This window comes from Schistocerca serialis, chromosome 1, assembly GCF_023864345.2.
Source record: "Schistocerca serialis cubense isolate TAMUIC-IGC-003099 chromosome 1, iqSchSeri2.2, whole genome shotgun sequence".
Taxonomy (NCBI): domain Eukaryota; kingdom Metazoa; phylum Arthropoda; class Insecta; order Orthoptera; family Acrididae; genus Schistocerca; species Schistocerca serialis.
In genome coordinates, this window is record NC_064638.1 from 600,055,081 (window position 1) to 600,074,098 (window position 19,018).

A 19,018-nucleotide genomic window follows, 5' to 3' on the forward strand; every position below is an offset into this window, starting at 1 on the left:
CCGACGATTGTTGCAGATTGTACGCTTCCAGACGTTTTACGCCATACACGCCAATGGGGATTTGGCCAATGGCGCATAAAACTTGATTATCTGAAAAGGCCACCTGTCGGCGTTCAGTGGGCGTCCAGTTGCGGTTGTCGTCACTGAACTGCATTCATGATGGGTGCATGAACCAAGTGCCTGCTGTGGAGGCTCATGTGCAGCAACATTTTCTGAACGGTCGTTGAGGAAACATTGTTGGTATCCCCTTCGTTCATGTTGGCGATCAACTGCTCAGCAGTTGCATGTCTGTTCGCTCGTACACATCTCTGTAGCCGTTATTGACCACTGTCATATGGTGGTGCACCACAATAACCTCAATGCCAGTTTTGGATAGCATCATTCTGCCATGCACGGTGTATTTTAACAGCAGCGACGAGCAAACACTTTATAAACTTCGCCGTTTCGGATATGCTGCCACCCTTGGCCCGACACCCGCTGAGCATGCCCTTTTGGACATACATAACTCGCTCGGTGTGTGTATTAGAACAATGACAGCACTATTATCAGCGTCTTTTCTTTTATTTATTGTAATTTCATTCCCCTACCCCACATGGGTAGGGGAGGGCTGGTAGCGGCACAGTCCACACAGTCCACCACTCTTCAGCCAGCTGGCTTTACAAAAATACAGAAGGGTGATTACATAAAAAGGGGGTAAAAAGTGGGACATACAAAACACAGTAAATGGAGATGATGGGAATTAAAATATAGACTAAGATGGAGACGTGCACTGGAGGACAGTTAAAAAGTCGACATAATGTTAAAATAACACAGCTGGCAAATCAAAGCGCACTTAAAAAACATTGGAGGCAAATACAAGTTAAAAGTCGGCCACAGGATAAAAATCACAGAGCAAGACACTTAAAAAAACCACTGGAAACGATGGAGCACTCATGAGGAATAATAAAAAAAACCTCATAAGGACCTGCCGAGGGACTGGAGGTTGGAGAGGAGGGATAAAGAGGAGAGGAAGGTGCAGTGGGGGGTGGGGGCTGGGGGGTGGGTGGAAGGAAGAGGATAAAGGGGGGACAGGAGGCGCACCAAGACGCAGGAGATGGACAGGGCGGGAGATGGAGAGGGAAGACAAGGCAGGAGGGAGTGCAGAGACACTGAAAGGGAGCAGAGGAGAGGGACGGGGTGTAGGAGGGGGAAGGCCACTCAGGAGAAGGGGGGGGGGGGGAAGAGAGGGTGCCCTGAGAAGGAGGCAGTAGGAAGATTGGGTTAGAGTTGGAAGGAGTATCGGCATCTCCCCAAAACACTTTATAATACCCTCCACTGCTAGTTCTGCTACCTGCCATCTGTGTTTATTGCACGTTGACATCGAACATAGGTGGTGATCACATTAACGTGACTTGTCTATAAATATTATCAATATATATAGTATCAAAATATACATGTAACATACAAACGGGAAACTTTTTTGCCAGATGTCTGAAAAATTTTTGACCGATTTGCTTCAAATTTTTTGAGGAAAAAGGTCCTATGAACATGTTTCTGGAAATGTATCGTTGTCATGGTAGATGGTGCTGACGAATGAAAGTTGCTCTGACCAAGTGCCGTGTGTTCCTTGTGTGGTGCAGGCTCTGTGATTGACGCAGCGTACTGTAAGCAGCAGAATAATCCGGTATTCATGTTGGGAAGAAGCCGAGATTGCGTATGTGTACGGCCAAGCAGATGGAAACGGTCGAGAGGCAACACGACTATACCAAAACAAGTACCCTCACAGACACTAACCACAACACACAACATTTCAAGCCCTTCTTGGGCGTTTGTGTGATCGTGGGTCCCTTAATGCAGACGAACTTGTAGGGAGGGGGCAGACTATGCATACGCCAGACTTGGAGGACCATGTTCTACAGGATATTGATTCGATTCGCACTATAGGCTCAAGGCAAGTGGCCCGCCAACATGGTGTAAGCCAGAGTACGATTATTTGTTTTTTTCTTTATTGGATTTCGATTCCATTCACTTCCCCTACCCCGCCCCCCCCCCCCCTCCCGAGGGGGGGGCCGTTCCGGCAGCAGCACAATGCGCCGCACTGCAGCCTACAGAAAAGTTAAAAAACAGGATTAGGAGATATGAGAACAATAAAAGCAGACGATCAAATGGGGACTGTTAAAAACTAAAACATGGAGAAAAAGATGCGAAGAAAATATAAAAACAAATGGTCAGTGATGCTGATTAAAACACATAGTAAATAGGCAGGCACAATTAAAAAACACAGAGATAGTCTGGTTTCTGTTTGCATGAGATAAAAAACACAACTAGCAACAAGATGGTGGCTGTTCGCAACACTGACACGGGACGCACAACACTGAACACTCACTTAAAACAGCACTATTGTAAGGGTCTACGGGTTGCACACAGCCGCTCGGTACTTAACACGCGGTCGCCAGCCGGCTTACCTGGAATGCTGACAATTTGCTTGGTTGGTACACGTGCGTCCGACAGCAGTGCGACGCAGGGAGTAAGCGACTAGCCACCATCCACAGCGCGCCGTATTAACTAGCGTGGCCTTGGGCGCGAATATGTCTCTTTTCTTAGCTCATCATGGAGCCACCGTAATTAGGATGTCAGACACAGTGATGATGGGTGCACGTAGTGTGGGTGTTTTATAATCAGCATTTGTTGTTAAAACTGTTTCAGCTTACTTCTCAGTGTTCGCGTATTACTGTACCTCAAGGACCCACTGCTTACAAATCCTGACAAATATTTCGTCTAATTATCATCCAGGGCTACAACACAAACAAACCCGTTATACTATAGAGCCAACACGGCGGTAGATGGGGAGAGGGAGGACTCAGACCGATGATGGGGGAGGAGAGGAAAAGAAAAAAAGGGAGGAGCCGATGGAGGGAGGGGACATAGAAAAGGGGTGGGGGGCTGGGCAGACATGAGGTGAGGGAAAGGCAGTGGAGAGGAGAGCAAAAGGACTTGGGGAGAGAAGGGAGGCAGGGAGAGGGCAGGTGGGGAAAAAACAGGGTGGAAGGAAGAAGAGGGAGCCTAAGAAAATGTCAGAGGAAGGAAGAGGGAGGTGAGGATCAGAGTTGATAGGAGGGATAAATGGAGGGAGAGAGGGCATCATCTGGGAGGGGGGTCGATGGAAGCCACCTTGGGAAAGGAGCTGAAGGGTATAGACTTGGAGGGTAGGGGGGGGACAACAGTGAAGGCACAGCAGAGGGCTGGGGTTGGAGAGGAGAGGAGCAACCAGGGGATGAGGGGGATCAAGTCGGCAGAAGGTGTAGGGGACATAGATATGTTCGAGGAAAAGGAGCAGATGGGGGAAAGGAATCAGGTTGTAGAGGATCCGCATGGGGGATGGGAGGCAAGGTGGAGTGCATGGTGCTTGGGGATGTGGAGGGGCTTATAGAATTTGGGGAGGGCGAATATCCAGGCAGGCCTGGCGTAACAGTGGATGGGACAGATTAAGGATTTGTAGGTGTGGAGGATGGTAGAGGGGTTCAACCCCCATGTCCGGCCAGAGAGGAGTTTAAGGAGTCGGAGACGGGTTTGGGCTTTGGATTGGATAAAGTGGAGATGAGGGATCCAGGTAAGGTGACAGTCAATGGTGAGGCCCAGGTAGGTGAGAGTGAGGGAGAGGCAGACAGGACAGGCGCAGATGGTAAGGGAAAAATCAAGCAGCCGGAAGGAGTGAGTAGTACGACCTACGATGATTGCCTGGATCTTGGAGGGATTGATTTTCAGGAGCCACTGGTTACACCATGTGACAAAAAGGTCATGGTAATTCTACAGAAGGTGTTGGGATCATTGAAGGGTAGGAGCGAGGGCAAGGAAGGCAGTGTCATCGGCATACTGCAGGAGATGTATTGGAGGGGTGGGGGTTGGGGCATGTCTGCCATGTACAGGAGGTAGAGGAGAGGGCAGAGGACAGAGCCCTGGGGCACACCTGCAGAGGGGTAGAAGGTGCATGAATCGGCGTTATGGATAGTAACATAGGTGGGGTGATGGTAGAGGAAGGAGGCAATCAGATGGACATAGTTGATAGGCAGGGCGTACGTCTGGAGTTTAAACAGGAGACCGGGATGCCAGACATGGTCAAAGGCCTTTTTGAGGTCGAGGGAGACAAAAATGGCAGAGCGATGGGAGTTAAGCTGGAGGGAGAGGAGATGAGGCATAGGAGTTAGTCACTGGCAGAGAAGGAAGGTCGAAAGCCACCATTGAGTGTTGGGGAGGAGGTGGTGTCAGTGGAGGTGTGATGGATGCGCTGGGTAAGGATGGATTCCAAGAGTTTGCTGAACACTGAGGTGAGACATATACGGTGATAGGAAGAAGCATCAGATGGAGGCTTGTTGGGTTTGGAGAACATCAGGATATGGGAGGCTTTCCACAGGCCAGGGTAGAAGCTGGTGGCAACGATTATGTTGTAGTGGGTGGCAAGTACTGCAAGGAAGGAGGGAGGGCAGTGTTTGAGATGGTCATGGGTAATACGGTCATTACCGGGAGTGGTGTTGCGTTTAGTGCAGATTGTGATTCTAATGTCCTGCGTAGTGATGGGAGTGTTAAGTTCAGATGGTGGTGTGTGGTCGAAGTAATGAAAGCTAGGAACAAGGGGAAGAACAGAGGTATCCGTATGGTCGATGACGTCAGGAAAGAGGGAATAATCAAATTGGGGATCATCTGGAATGGAAAAGACATCGGATATGTGGGAGGCAAAGTGGTAGACCTTACTGAGGTTATCAGGGAAGGGAGGGTCATCAAGGAGGAGAGAGTACTGTGTGGGAGAGCGGTTACCAGTAAGGCGGTGGAAAGCAGACCAATACTTGGAAGAGTTGATTGGGAGTGTGGCGTTGAGTTGTGTGCATGTCTGTCGCCAAGCACGGCGTTTCTTTGCATTAAGCATGTTGCGGATTTGTCGTTGTAATTGCTGGTGGCGGGTTAGTGTGTCCCAGTCACGGGTGTGGAGAAAAGGGCGGTAGAAGCGACGGGATTCACGAAGGAGAAGGACAGGCTGTGGGGGCAGGGCTGGGCAGTGAGGGTGGATGGCTTTGGTAGGGATATGGGTGGCAACAGCGTCAGACAAGGTCTGGTGCAGGAAGGCAGTGGTGCAGAATATGTCATAAGGGGATTGAAGGGTAAGGTCGTGGCGTTCGACCTGGGTGTGTATGGAGTCCTGGTAGGCATCCCAGTTGGCGATGAGTAAACGTGGACAAAGTTTAGGAGGGATGTCAGGGCAAGGAGTGGGGTGGGTATGGCGACCATCAGAGATAGTGAGGAGAACAGGAACATGGTCACTGCCAATGAGATCAAGGACATCCGCAGTGATGTGCCCAAGGAGGTTGGGAGAGGCTATATCGCGTCGGGAGTGGTGTTCGATTCAGGTCAGGTGTGATGGGGGAGGGGAACCAGGTCTCCATGGAGGAGTACGATTATGTATATCCTGTATGACAACCGTTACTCTCCCTATCACCTGGAAGGATTATCAGCAGTGGTTTTCCCTCTACGAGAAGGATTTTGTCGATAGTTTTTGCACTAGACCATCACAATTTCTGTCATCAGTCCTCTTTACAGATGAAGCAATCTTTACCAGAACTGGTATCCTCAATCTACGTACTCGTCATCTGTGGGCTACAGAGGAACTTCGATTCGTCAGCGCCATATACCGTGGCAACAATGCATTTCCGGCTCAATGTTCATAGGACCTCTTTTCCTCCATTTCCTGTCAGGAACCTGTCAATGCAGTTTGTCTGTGGTTTGCTGCAAAAATGTGCGTTTTTCTTTCCTTCTTCACCACCAGCTTTAACTACGATAGCGGGAATTTAAGCTATTAGACAAGTTGTTCCTCCCCTGTATATTCTTTCTCTTTACATATATTTTTAAATATAAAATGTATACATAGCAATGTGCCGTTTTGTTTCTTTCTTCGCAGATGGCTTTCACACCAACAGGAAATCTGTATTTCTGGTTTAACGGTTTATGATTAGAATACTGCTACTGAATCTACAGTAACCACAAAGAAGGCTCAAGGTCAGAGAAGGTGAGGGAGAAGAAGAAATGGACAGAGGGGTTGGAGGAAACGGCGATAAACAGTGCAAATGAGGAGATGGAGACAGAGAGAGAGAGGCGGGAGGAGGAGACGGACAGAGAAAGGGTGGAGAAGGTGATGGACAGAGAGTGGGCATGGAGGAGGAGGAGATGAAGACGAGGAGACGACAGAGACTGGGGCAGAAGGAAATTAGGGCGTACATCGCATTCCCATGCGTGTTAGAAACGTGTGCTTTCTCTTTTCTTTCCTCTCCATTCAACCAGACGGAGCCAAAGTAACGCGTAGCCGGGTACACTAGGCAACTTGCACATTTTCGTCCCTTTCATTTATTGTTAGAGACGATACATTTGCTTTAACGCACGCTTCCTCATTTGTAGACGAATAGGATACGGAATTTTTCGCACACGGGAAATTTCCGAAAACGCAATTCTGCTGAATTCCGTAGTCACTCATATTACCTATGCAGAAAGTTGACCAAACTACAACGAACCAGTAGATGGAGGACTCACTGACGACTAAATGATGTCGTTCCCAGCAGGCACGCCTTCCTGTCCTGATGCTGCGACTGCGCTGTTGCGCGAATATCCAGGTTTAGAAATAACATGTCGTAAGAGTTGCCGTTAGAACGATCGGAGGGCGGGCCGCCAACTGGTCATTGACAGTAGAGCCAGTTCAAGGCACAAGCGACATAAAAAGGGTGTTTGAGGCGTCGAGCTGAAATCGCGATATTTGTAAACAGTATGTAATAATTACTGATGTTTTGTTACGAGCCGCCACTGATGTCAGTATCATACTTCAGGTAAACGCTTCTTCAAGAATGACTCTGTGGTCTGTCAACCTCATCCACTCAAACCAATAGCTTGAAGTCAGTCGATTCAGATTAGAGTTTGCGAAGTTAAAGGCTAGAAAAATTTCGTTGTAGCCCTGATGCTTTTATCCAAGGGTAAAATTGTCAGTACAAGCGCTGAACAACTGTAAGAACTATACATGACTGTGTTAATGGATTACACTACGTTGATAGATAAGTTCATAGCGTTTTTCCATAAGTTTAAGAAACACAACAGATACAGATAACAGAGACTCCAACCATCAAGAATATATTCTTCTTCACTATTTATAACAGTCTGCCAACGCTGGGGTAAATTCTCGATTCCGCGACTCAAGAATCACGTGGTTTTGAGGCGCAGTGTTCGCAGTGCTGTTTCATCTGGAATGGAAGTTACTTGAAGGTTGTTAGATAGAGAAAGGAAAAGGCGAAAATCTGAGGGCGCAAGATCAGATGAATAAGTGTGTGAGGAATGACTTCTCAACTCTTGTATGGTGTTTTTTGTGATTTTAGCACAATGCGGGCGGGCGTTATCGTGCATAGCATTACTTCACGCAGACTTCCTGGTCGTTGTTACTCGGTTGCGTCTACAAGACGTCTCAGTTGTTGACAGTAAATGTCAGTAGTGATGGTTAAAACTCGGGAAAGCAATTCGTAGAAGACCATACTGTCGCTGTTCCACCAGATGCACAACATCAACTTTCGTGCATACGCGCAGGTCTTTGTGCAGGTATTGTTTGGGCTCAACCATTTCTTTCTTTTTCTTATGTTAGCGTAAAGACACCATTTATCACCACCAGTAACGATACAGAATCGGAATGGTCGGTGTTGTTCACGAGTCAATTAATGACGAGTAAGCAGGGATGCACGTACGGCCACCTGCTGATTTTTGTTTTCTTGACTTAGAGTATGCGGTTCCCATATATCCGATTTTTGAACCTTCCCCACTGCATGCAAACGTCGCACGATGGTGGAACGATCACAGTTCATCAGTTCTTGATACGCTGATGTGGGCCATTGTGGATTAAGGCGTTTAAAAGATTTTCATTAAATCCCAGAAGTCTTATTGGATGTGGAGAGTCACTAATCTCAAAATGATCCTCCTTAAAACGAAAAAACCATTTTTTTACCATGTTCTATCCCCATGCACGGAGAAAATGTTTCTGGCTCCCTGTTTTTCTCTCAACCCTCCACGAACTCAAACAGAAGAATATATCGGAAATGTCACGATTTTTGAACTTGGCACTCCACTTTCTAGCGTCCACAGCGCCAGTCACTTTCTCCAAATGACAAAACTACAATACGTAGACTCAACTAACAACAACGCACTACAAATAGCAACCGGAATACCGACATGCAAAACAAAAGCTACAAACTTGTGCACCAAGCTAATATCTCTTCCTTATGACACAAAAATTTGCATTTTCCTTTCTACTTGCTTAAGTAAAACGTTTGACCATATTTATCAATTTTCGAGTGATTTCTGTGCAAATTTTCTGTAGTTTAATTCTTAATAGCGCTCTTTCTTCACTCGTAACATACATCTTACACTGTTAGACAGTGTCTTACATTTAACGCACAATATGAAATCGGATATTTTTTATATTTTGTAAGTTCCTCCTCCTTTTATCCAAGCTTATTCGTGTATTTTGGATGTCTGAATCCTAATAGGCAATCAGAATTGATGGTTACGACAGCTTGAAGGGCGAACTTAGTTGCTAGGATACACGACACAGTTCGAAAACGTTCTTAACCGTGTGCCTGCTGACAGGTGCCCTATCTAGAATTCCCATTATTTTATAGTCCATAACTTAACATCATCCTCTGACCAAATAAATAATTACAGGTCCACAAATTAATGCCTTTTATTCTGTACCGCGAACTGCACGCACACTCGTGGTCTTCTCCTCGACCCTCTTACGCGCAAAAGTAAACGGCTGATACCAAGAAGTCCCATTCCAGAACAACGGGGTTTCTCCATCGGCGACACTAAGTCGCTCTCTGTATCAAAGGTGCGTAAAGGTAGATTCGATCTGTCTAGGACAGGACCGATATCTGTATCGCTAGAATTTCTACCCCGCTTTTCCCGATGCAAAGTAAAATAAGTTGCTTTTATGGAATTGCAGAGCTCCTTTATTAACAAGTAAATGAAATTTTAAATTTTTACTCTCTCCATTCAGTTTAACTAACAGCGCATATTTTTTGAAACTAGAACAATACAGTTCTTTCTCAGGAATAACCTTAAATGGAAGCACTGGAATACGAGGGTGGTTTGAAAAAGTCTCGAAATGGAATATAAAAAAAGTACTTACATCACTGATACTTTTTTTATTTTTCAATGTAGTCCCCTTGTAGATTAATGCATTTGGTCCAACAATATTCCAGTGCCTTGATCCCATCTCGAAAATGAGTTTCCTCCAGGCCTGCAAAATAGTTGTCAACTCTGGCTATCATTTCTTCGTTTGAAGTGAATCTTCGTCCACCAAGGAAAATTTTCAATTTTAGGAAGACATGGAAGTCTGACGGAGCCATATCAGGTGAATAAGGCGGGCGTGGCAATAATTCATACCTTAGTTCGTGTAATTTTGCCATGGCGACGGCATGTGTGTTCGGGCGCGCGTCAATGGCTCTGAGCACAATGGGACTTAACATCTGAGGTCATCAGTCCCCAAGAACTTAGAACTACTTAAACCTAACTAACCTAAGGACATCACACACATCCATGCCCGAGGCAGGATTCGAACCTGCGACCGCAGCGGTCGCGCGGTTCCAGACTGTAGCGCCTAGAACCGCTCGCCGGCAGTGGTGGCCGAGCGGTTCTAGGCGCTTCAGTCTGGAACCGCGCGACCGCTGCGGTCGCAGGTTCGAATCCTGCCTCGGGCATGGATGTGTGTGATGTCCTTAGGTTAGTTAGGTTTAAGTAGTTCTAAGTTCTTGGGGACTGATGACCTCAGATGTTAAGTCCCATAGTGCTCAGAGCCATTTGAACCATTTTAGAACCGCTCGGCCACTCTGGCCGGCGCGCGCGTCAAGAGGCGCGGCACCCATCTTGAAGACAATTTTTTCATTCCTAATTCTTCAGTTAAAATGTGATATACCCTTTCAGATGACATCTGGCAAGCGTGAGCTATTTCACACACTTTCAATCGGTGATCCTCCATCACCATTTTGTACACTTTTGCAATGAGTTCTGGAGTAGAGACTCATCTTGGCCGACCACTGCGCAAATCATCATCTAAGCTCTCCCGACCAAATTTAAATTCATTTGTCCACTTGGCCACAACTGAGTATGAAGGAGCAGAGTCTCTCAGTGTATTCTAGAAATCGGCATGAACGTCCTTTGCTTTCATACTTTCTTTTTACGAAGTACTTAATCACTGCTCAAATCTCGATCTTTTCCATCTTCGCAAATCGCTTCTTCTTCTTAGCTTCCTAGCTCGCCCGTTCTTCATTCAGGAGCTACAAGATGCCATCAACGATTTGAAAAACAATAAGGCCGCTGGCCTCGACGATCTGAGATCCGAGCAAATTAAACATTTTGGACCGGGAGTACAAGCATGGATCCTAGAGCTAATGAATAACTGTATCACAACAATGCAAATTCCTAAACTGTGGAGGAAAGCTCGGGTTATTGCGTTATTAAAACCAGGGAAAGACCCAGCTGAAGCTAAAAATTTCCGGCCTGTCTCACTGCTTTGTCATTTATTTAAAGTGCTGGAGCGAATGATCCTCAAACGCATAGCTGATTATGTGGACAAAGCCCTCATTAACGCACAAGCTGGATTTCGACCAGGAAAATCACGCTGTGGGCAAATCGTTAATCTCCCACAGTACATCGAAGACGGCTATCAGAGAGGAGAAGTAACTGGATCTCAGTGCTGCATATGACACAGTTAACCATAAGTTGCTTACCCAGAAAGTGTATAATGTCACTAAGGACTACACCCTTTCTATGTTCGTGCAATGCATGCTACAGAACAGACGCTACTATGTAACCTTACAATCTAAAAACAGCTGATGGAGGACACAGAAAAATGGACTTGCACAGGGTAGTGTCTTGGCTCCAATATTATTTAACATCTATACCAATGATCTCCCCATCAGCCACCAGACACGAATGTTCATATATGCTGATGATGCAGCAGTGGCCACTCAGGATAAAACCTTTGAACGAGTGGAGGGGAATCTCACACGAGCCTTAACAGAACTTGCTACCTATTACGACGGCAATAATCTCAAACCAAACCCTAGTAAATCTCAAGTATCCGCCTTCCATCTTAGGAACAAACAAGCCAAACGGAAAATCCGAGTCATGTGGCAAGGGGAAGAGCTGAAACATACAAACAGCCCAAAATACCTGGGAGTAACACTGGACAGAGCACTTACTTTTAAGCAGCACTGTCACAACACTAAAAAAAAGGTCTGTGCCAGGAACAACATACTGCGGAAGCTAACAGGTTCATCGTGGGGAGCTCAACCACATGTTTTGCGCACCACGGGTCTGGTGCTGAGTATCTCAGCAGCGGAATATGCGGCGCCAGTTTGGAGGAGCTCTGCTCACACTAAGCAAGTTGACGTCGCCGTAAAAGAAACTGTACGTATTGCCACAGGATGCCTCAAACCAACTCCCACAGACATCATTTATCCCATCATAGGCATAGCACCACCCACTATCCGCAGACAAGTAGCCGCCGAGATCGAAAGATCAAAACAAAAGAATGATCCTCGATACCCAATGCATATGCACCGAAAACAACGTGTCCGGTTGAAATCCCGCAGGAGTTTCATTGAAACTACTGAAGAGCTCGCCACCAAGCCCGTCGCAAGGCGGCTATCTCTTTGGGAAGAAATGGTGCCACACTCCACAATGGAACTACTTGAGGAGGGATCTGCAGGATTTCAACTACCTTTTACAACTTGGAGGTCATTAAACCGGCTGCGCACTGGAGTAACTGGGTGCAAATCAAACCTATTTAAATGGGGTTACAGTGATAGAGATAGGTGTGAATGCGGAGCAATACAGGACTTGGACCACCTATTGATTTGCCCAGATATGTCTATAACATGCACTAAAGATGATATTTTGCAAGTCAATGACAAAGCAAACTACGTTGCTAAGTACTGGGAAGGGAAGATATAATTGGTGCATCCGGATACGGAAGAAGAAGAAGAAGAGTACTTTTTTTTAGGTATGATAATACTAAGTCAAAGCAGACATTTTAAGTGAGAGTGAAGTTCGAAATAATCATTGAAACAAAGTACTCATCTTGGTTTTGCAGCTTTTCGTCGAAAATGTTGCTTGTTGTAAACATAGTAGGCTGAAAACAATACAGGGCTATTACAAATGATTGAAGCGATTTCATAAATTCACTGTAGCTCCATTCATTGACTTATGGTCACGTCACACTACAGATACGCAGAAAAACTCATAAAGTTTTGTTCGGATGAAGCCGCACTTCAGGTTTCTGCCACCAGAGCGCTCGAGAGCGCAGTGAGACAAAATCGCGACAGGAGTCGAGAAAGCGTATGTCGTGCTTGAAATGCACTCACATCAGCCAGTCATAACAGCGCAACGACACTTCAGGACGAAGTTCAACAAAGATCCACCAACTGCTAACTCCATTCGGCGATGGTATGCGCAGTTTAAAGCTTCTGGATGCCTCTGTAAGGGGAAATCAACGGGTCGGCCTGCAGTGAGCGAAGAAACGGTTAAACGCGTGCGGGCAAGTTTCACGCGTAGCCCGCGGAAGTCGACGAATAAAGCAAGCAGGGAGCTAAACGTACCACAGCCGACGGTTTGGAAAATCTTACGGAAAAGGCTAAAGCAGAAGCCTTACCGTTTACAATTGCTACAAGCCCTGACACCCGATGACAAAGTCAAACGCTTTGAATTTTCGGCGCGGTTGCAGCAGCTCATGGAAGAGGATGCGTTCAGTGCGAAACTTGTTTTCAGTGATGAAGCAACATTTTTTCTTAATGGTGAAGTGAACAGACACAATGTGCGAATCTGGGCGGCAGAGAATCCTCACGCATTCGTGCAGCAAATTCGCAATTCACCAAAAGTTAACGTGTTTTGTGCAATCTCACGGTTTAAAGTTTACGGCCCCTTTTTCTTCTGCGAATAAAACGTTACAGGACACGTGTATCTGGACATGCTGGAAAATTGGCTCATGCCACAACTGGAGACCGACAGCGCCGACTTCATCTTTCAACAGGATGGTGCTCCACCGCACTTCCATCATGATGTTCGGCATTTCTTAAACAGGAGATTGGAAAACCGATGGATCGGTCGTGGTGGAGATCACAATCAGCAATTCATGTCACGGCCTCCACGCTCTCCCGACTTAACTCCATGCGATTTCTTTCTGTGGGGTTATGTGAAAGATTCAGTGTTTAAACCTCCTCTACCAAGAAACGTGCCAGAACTGCGAGCTCGCATCAACGATGCTTTCGAACTCATCGATGGGGACATGCTGCGCCGTGTGTGGGATGAACTTGATTATCGGCTTGATGTCTGCCGAATCACTAAAGGGGCACATATCGAACATTTGTGAATGCCTAAAAAAACTTTTTGAGTTTTTGTATGTGTGTGCAAAGCATTGTGAAAATATCTCAAATAATAAAGTTATTGTAGAGCTGTGAAATCGCTTCAATCATTTGTAATAACCATGTACTTTTGTCTAAGCGGTGCGGTCAGGTTCTTACAAGTTTGACAATTTGAACACAGCATGATTAAATATTTTCGTCATTCCTTTTAATTTCACCATGTCTTATTTCAGTATAGTTTCGCAAATCGGTCTCCGTCCTGGCACAAGCCATTCATTTCAACATGACAACAACGTAACTTCTTCATAATTACTTCTCGCACCAATCGCATAAGAACTACTTGCGCTGTAACAGCCCAACTATTGATGACTCGAAGAAGAACAGAAATACAAGAAGTCGCATTTCAGCGCTCTTATAATACATCGATATTTTATACGCAAAGAATTGCATACATAGTTATACTTCTTTTACAAATATTCTGAAATTATTATAGAGCAGAATTTAGAGAATTTCACTGAGACGATCAAACATAATTACAATTTCCAACTAAATTTGAAGTATGAAAAAAATTAACTAAGTTTTCTGTAAAGTAAATCTCAGGTTAATTCCATGTTTTATTTCTAATTATGAAAAATATAATATTAATACGATATTACAGGGCGTGTGTTATCCAGAATTACGACGCAAAAAGTTCCTTCGGACATATATGCCTTTGCATCGTAATTCGGAAAACAGTGGTACTGCACTATCGTATTTATCCACCGACACCGGACAAGAAACTTTCAAGTAACATGTCTCTCCCATACGGGGATATACATAATGGATGTACGAATACGGATTGTACAGACATGGTTGACGGCAATGGGAAGCTTGGGTCTGGCCTTGAGTCGCGCTCAGCTAGCCAAATGATAAGGCGACCGTTCGTGATAAGAAGGAAATCCGGGTTCGAGACCCGTTCCGGTACAAATTTTCAGTGCTGTGATTCCGTTAAGCTGATAGTTGTCCATATTCGCAAATGCTAATACATTTATTCTACACTCCTGGAAATTGAAATAAGAACACCGTGAATTCATTGTCCCAGGAAGGGGAAACTTTATTGACACATTCCTGGGGTCAGATACATCACATGATCACACTGACAGAACCACAGGCACATAGACACAGGCAACAGAGCATGCACAATGTCGGCACTAGTACAGTGTATATCCACCTTTCGCAGCAATGCAGGCTGCTATTCTCCCATGGAGACGATCGTAGAGATGCTGGATGTAGTCCTGTGGAACGGCTTGCCATGCCATTTCCACCTGGCGCCTCAGTTGGACCAGCGTTCGTGCTGGACGTGCAGACCGCGTGAGACGACGCTTCATCCAGTCCCAAACATGCTCAATGGGGGACAGATCCGGAGATCTTGTTGGCCAGGGAGTTGACTTACACCTTCTAGAGCACGTTGGGTGGCACGGGATACATGTGGACGTGCATTGTCCTGTTGGAACAGCAAGTTCCCTTGCCGGTCTAGGAATGGTAGAACGATGGGTTCGATGACGGTTTGGATGCACCGTGCACTATTCAGTGTTCCCTCGACGATCACCAGTGGTGTACGGCCAGTGTAGGAGATCGCTCCCCACACCATGATGCCGGGTGTTGGCCCTGTGTGCCTCGGTCGTATGCAGTCCTGATTGTGGCGCTCACCTGCACGGCGCCAAACACGCATACGACCATCATTGGCACCAAGGCAGAAGCGACTCTCATCGCTGAAGACGACACGTCTCCATTCGTCCCTCCATTCACGCCTGTCGCGACACCACTGGAGGCGGGCTGCACGATGTTGGGGCGTGAGCGGAAGACGGCCTAACGGTGTGCGGGACTGTAGCCCAGCTTCATGGAGACGGTTGCGAATGGTCCTCGACGATACCCCAGGAGCAACAGTGTCCCTAATTTGCTGGGAAGTGGCGGTGCGGTCCCCTACGGCACTGCGTAGGATCCTACGGTCTTGGCGTGCATCCGTGCGTCGCTGCGGTCCGGTCCCAGGTCGACGGGCACGTGCACCTTCCGCCGACCACTGGCGACAACATCGATGTACTGTGGAGACCTCACGCCCCACGTGTTGAGCAATTCGGCGGTACGTCCACCTGGCCTCCCGCATGCCCACTATACGCCCTCGCTCAAAGTCCGTCAACTGCACATACGGTTCACGTCCACGCTGTCGCGGCATGCTACCAGTGTTAAAGACTGCGATGGAGCTCCGTATGCCACGGCAAACTGGCTGACACTGACGGCGGCGGTGCACAAATGCTGCGCAGCTAGCGCCATTCGACGGCCAACACCGCGGTTCCTGGTGTGTCCGCTGTGCCGTGCGTGTGATCATTGCTTGTACAGCCCTCTCGCAGTGTCCGGAGCAAGTATGGTGGGTCTGACACACCGGTGTCAATGTGTTCTTTTTTCCATTTCCAGGAGTGTATTATATAATATTAAGTTGTGTTATCAGAAAAATGTTGGGTCATGTCATCAGTTTCGTGTGAGAATCCTACTCTCCAATACGTGACGAAAAGAGGTGCACTAACCGGTTGCATTACAAGAGAAATTTTTGTGTAGTACTTTTTTGAAATAAAAAGCAAATATTTTCCACAACCACGATTTTTGAGCCTAAGAATGTGCAATTAATGTCTGAGAGATCGCGTAGGGAGGGGGGGCACGGGGGGCACGGGGAGCAAGTGATGTGCCGCTTGTGTGGGAAAATGTTTTCCATGTGGCCATGAAGGTGGGCTGCAGCGGCCCGTGGGTCCCGGTCTGTGCATTCCTCGTGTAAATGATAGACAGTAGCCACGTTTCAGATCCGTCCTTTTGCTATTGATACCAAATCAGAAGACTACCATAATAAAGTGGCTCAGTCGTGTACAAGCAGAGCTGGCGGCACGTGTGCAGCGCTGGGCGGAGACAGGTGCGCCGAGGCGGGCTCGGTGGTGCCTGCCGGCCTGGGAGACGGCTACAGGGCTCTGCAGCGGTCGGGCAGCGCACTCACCTCGGGCGCCGGGGACGTCAAGGTCACCTACAGCGTGCGGGCCATCCCTGAAGAGGTGACACCATGTCTTCCATTATATGATAACAACCTAGCAATTTCATCCAACAGTCGATGTCGCTAAGCAAATTCACATCACCGGACAAAATGCTACTGACGCCAGGGAAGACGAATGCAATATTCCAGAATTTGAAACACGAACAGCTGCTAGCATGAGTTTCTTAGAAGTAGATACCTTAGGGGTTTCGAAGCAACTCAGATCGCTTGATACGGGCAAGTCTTCAGGTCCAGATTGTATACCGATTAGGTTCCTTTCAGATTACGCTGATACAGTAGCTCCCTACTTAGCAATCATGTACAACCGCTCGCTCACCAATAAATCTGTACCTACAGATTGCAAAAATTGAGCAGGTCGAACCAGTGTTTAAGAAGGGTAGTAGGAGTAATCCATCGAACTACAGACCTATATCATTGACGTCGGTTTGCAGTAGGGTTTTGGAGCATATACTGTATTCAAATATTATGAATCACCTCGAAGGGAACGATCTATTGATACGTAATCAGCATGGTTTCAGAAAACATCGTTCTTGTGCAACGCAGCTAGCTCTTTATTCGCACGAAGTAATGGCCGCTATCGACAGGGGATCTCAAGTTGATTCCGTATTTCTAGATTTCCGGAAAGCTTTTGACACCGTTCCTCACAAGCGACTTCTAATCAAGCTGCGGGCCTATGGGGTATCATCTCAGTTGTGCGAGTGGATTCGTGATTTCCTGTCAGGAAGATCGCAGTTCGTAGTAATAGACGGCAAATCATCGAGTAAAACTGAAGTGATATCAGGTGTTCCCCAGGGAAGCGTCCTGGGACCTCTGCTGTTCCTGATCTATATAAATGACCTGGGCGACAATCTGAGCAGTTCTCTTAGGGTGTTCGCAGATGATGCTGTAATTTACCGTCTAGTAAGGTCATCCGAAGACCAGTATCAGTTGCAAAGCGATTTAGAAAAGATTGCTGTATGGTGTGGCAGGTGGCAGTTGACGCTAAATAACGAAAAGTGTGAGGTGATCCACATGAGTTCCAAAAGAAATCCGTTGGAATTCGATTACTCGATAAATAGCTCAGTTCTCAAGGCTGTCAATTCAACTAAGTACCTGGATGTTAAAATTACGAACAATTTAAGTTGGAAAGACCACACAGATAATATTGTGGGGAAGGCGAGCCAAAGGTTGCGTTTCATTGGCAGGACACTTAGAAGATGCAACAAGTCCACTAAAGAGGCAGCTTACACTACACTCGTTCGTCCTCTGTTAGAATATTGCTGCGCGGTGTGGGATCCTTACCAGTTGGGATTGACGGAGGACATCGAAAGGGTGCAAAAAGGGGCAGCTCGTTTCGTATTATCACGTAATAGGGGAGAGAGTGTGGCAGATATGATACGTGAGTTGGGATGGAAGTCATTAAAGCAAAGACGTTTTTCGTCGCGGCGAGATCTATTTACGAAATTTCAGTCACCAACTTTCTCTTCCGAATGCGAAAATATTTTGTTGAGCCCATCCTACATAGGTAGGAATGATCATCAAAATAAAATAAGAGAAATCAGATCTCGAACAGAAAGGTTTAGGTGTTCGTTTTTCCCACGCGCTGTTCGGGAGTGGAATGGTAGGGGGATAGTATGATTGTGGTTCGATGAAACCTCTGCCAAGCACTAAAATGTGAATAGCAGAGTAGTCATGTAGCTGTAGATGTGGATGTAAAAAAAAGTTATGCTAGGCGCTTTGTAGCGCTGTAGTTTGTGTAGAGCTGACACCACGCGGCCACGTGACATACAGAAGTCGTCAGAAACGTCGGGTGAAATACGAAGTAGTGAATAGGAAAATTTGGAAATTTGTGGTAAGTTCGTATGGGACCAAACTGCTGAGGTCATCGGTCCCTAGGCTTATACACTACTTAATCTAACTTAAACTAACTTACGCTAAGAACAATACACACACCCATGCCCGATGGGGGACTCGAAGAACCTCCGACGGGTGGAGCGAACTGTGACGACGCGCCCTAGACCGCGCGGCTACCCCGCGCGGCAATGAATCGGAATATGGCTTTTCACAACATTTATAGCTACATCTACATGTACATGACTACTCTGCAATTCACAATTGAGTGCCTGGCAGAGGATTCATCGAACCACCTTGAAACTATTTCTCCAACGCTCCGCTATCGAGCCGCGCGCGGGAAAAACGAGCGCTTTAATCTTTCCAATGCGAGTTCTCATTTCTCTTATTTTACAGTCATCATTTCTCCTTATGAAGACAGGTGTCACCAAAATATTTTCGTATTCGGAGAAGAAAGTTGGTGATTGAAATTTCACAAGAAGATCCAGCCGCAATGAAAACCTCTGTCTTTAATGATTGCCACCTTATTTGTTTGCGTAATAAAAGGCTTTTTGGCAGCTATGCAACCCTATAAACCTTGTTCACGAAGGCGTCGTTGCACTGTTGAGACAGAGGCTGGAGCTGCTCGCATACTATTTACTTCCTTAGTGTTTCATGTGCAGTAGGAGTCCTGTGACATTTACTCTGTACACACATGAAC

General features: G+C 46.6%; 1 protein-coding gene across 1 annotated transcript in view; it reads left to right on the forward strand.

Moving 5' to 3' along the window:
* LOC126418484 (protein sneaky) overlaps positions 1-19,018 on the forward strand; it is a 292,665-nt gene that overhangs the window by 25,940 nt on the left and 247,707 nt on the right. The window contains exon 5 of the mRNA XM_050085304.1: positions 16,338-16,489. Coding sequence (XP_049941261.1) covers positions 16,338-16,489 — 152 coding nt within the window. The remainder of the gene's footprint in view (positions 1-16,337; positions 16,490-19,018) is intronic.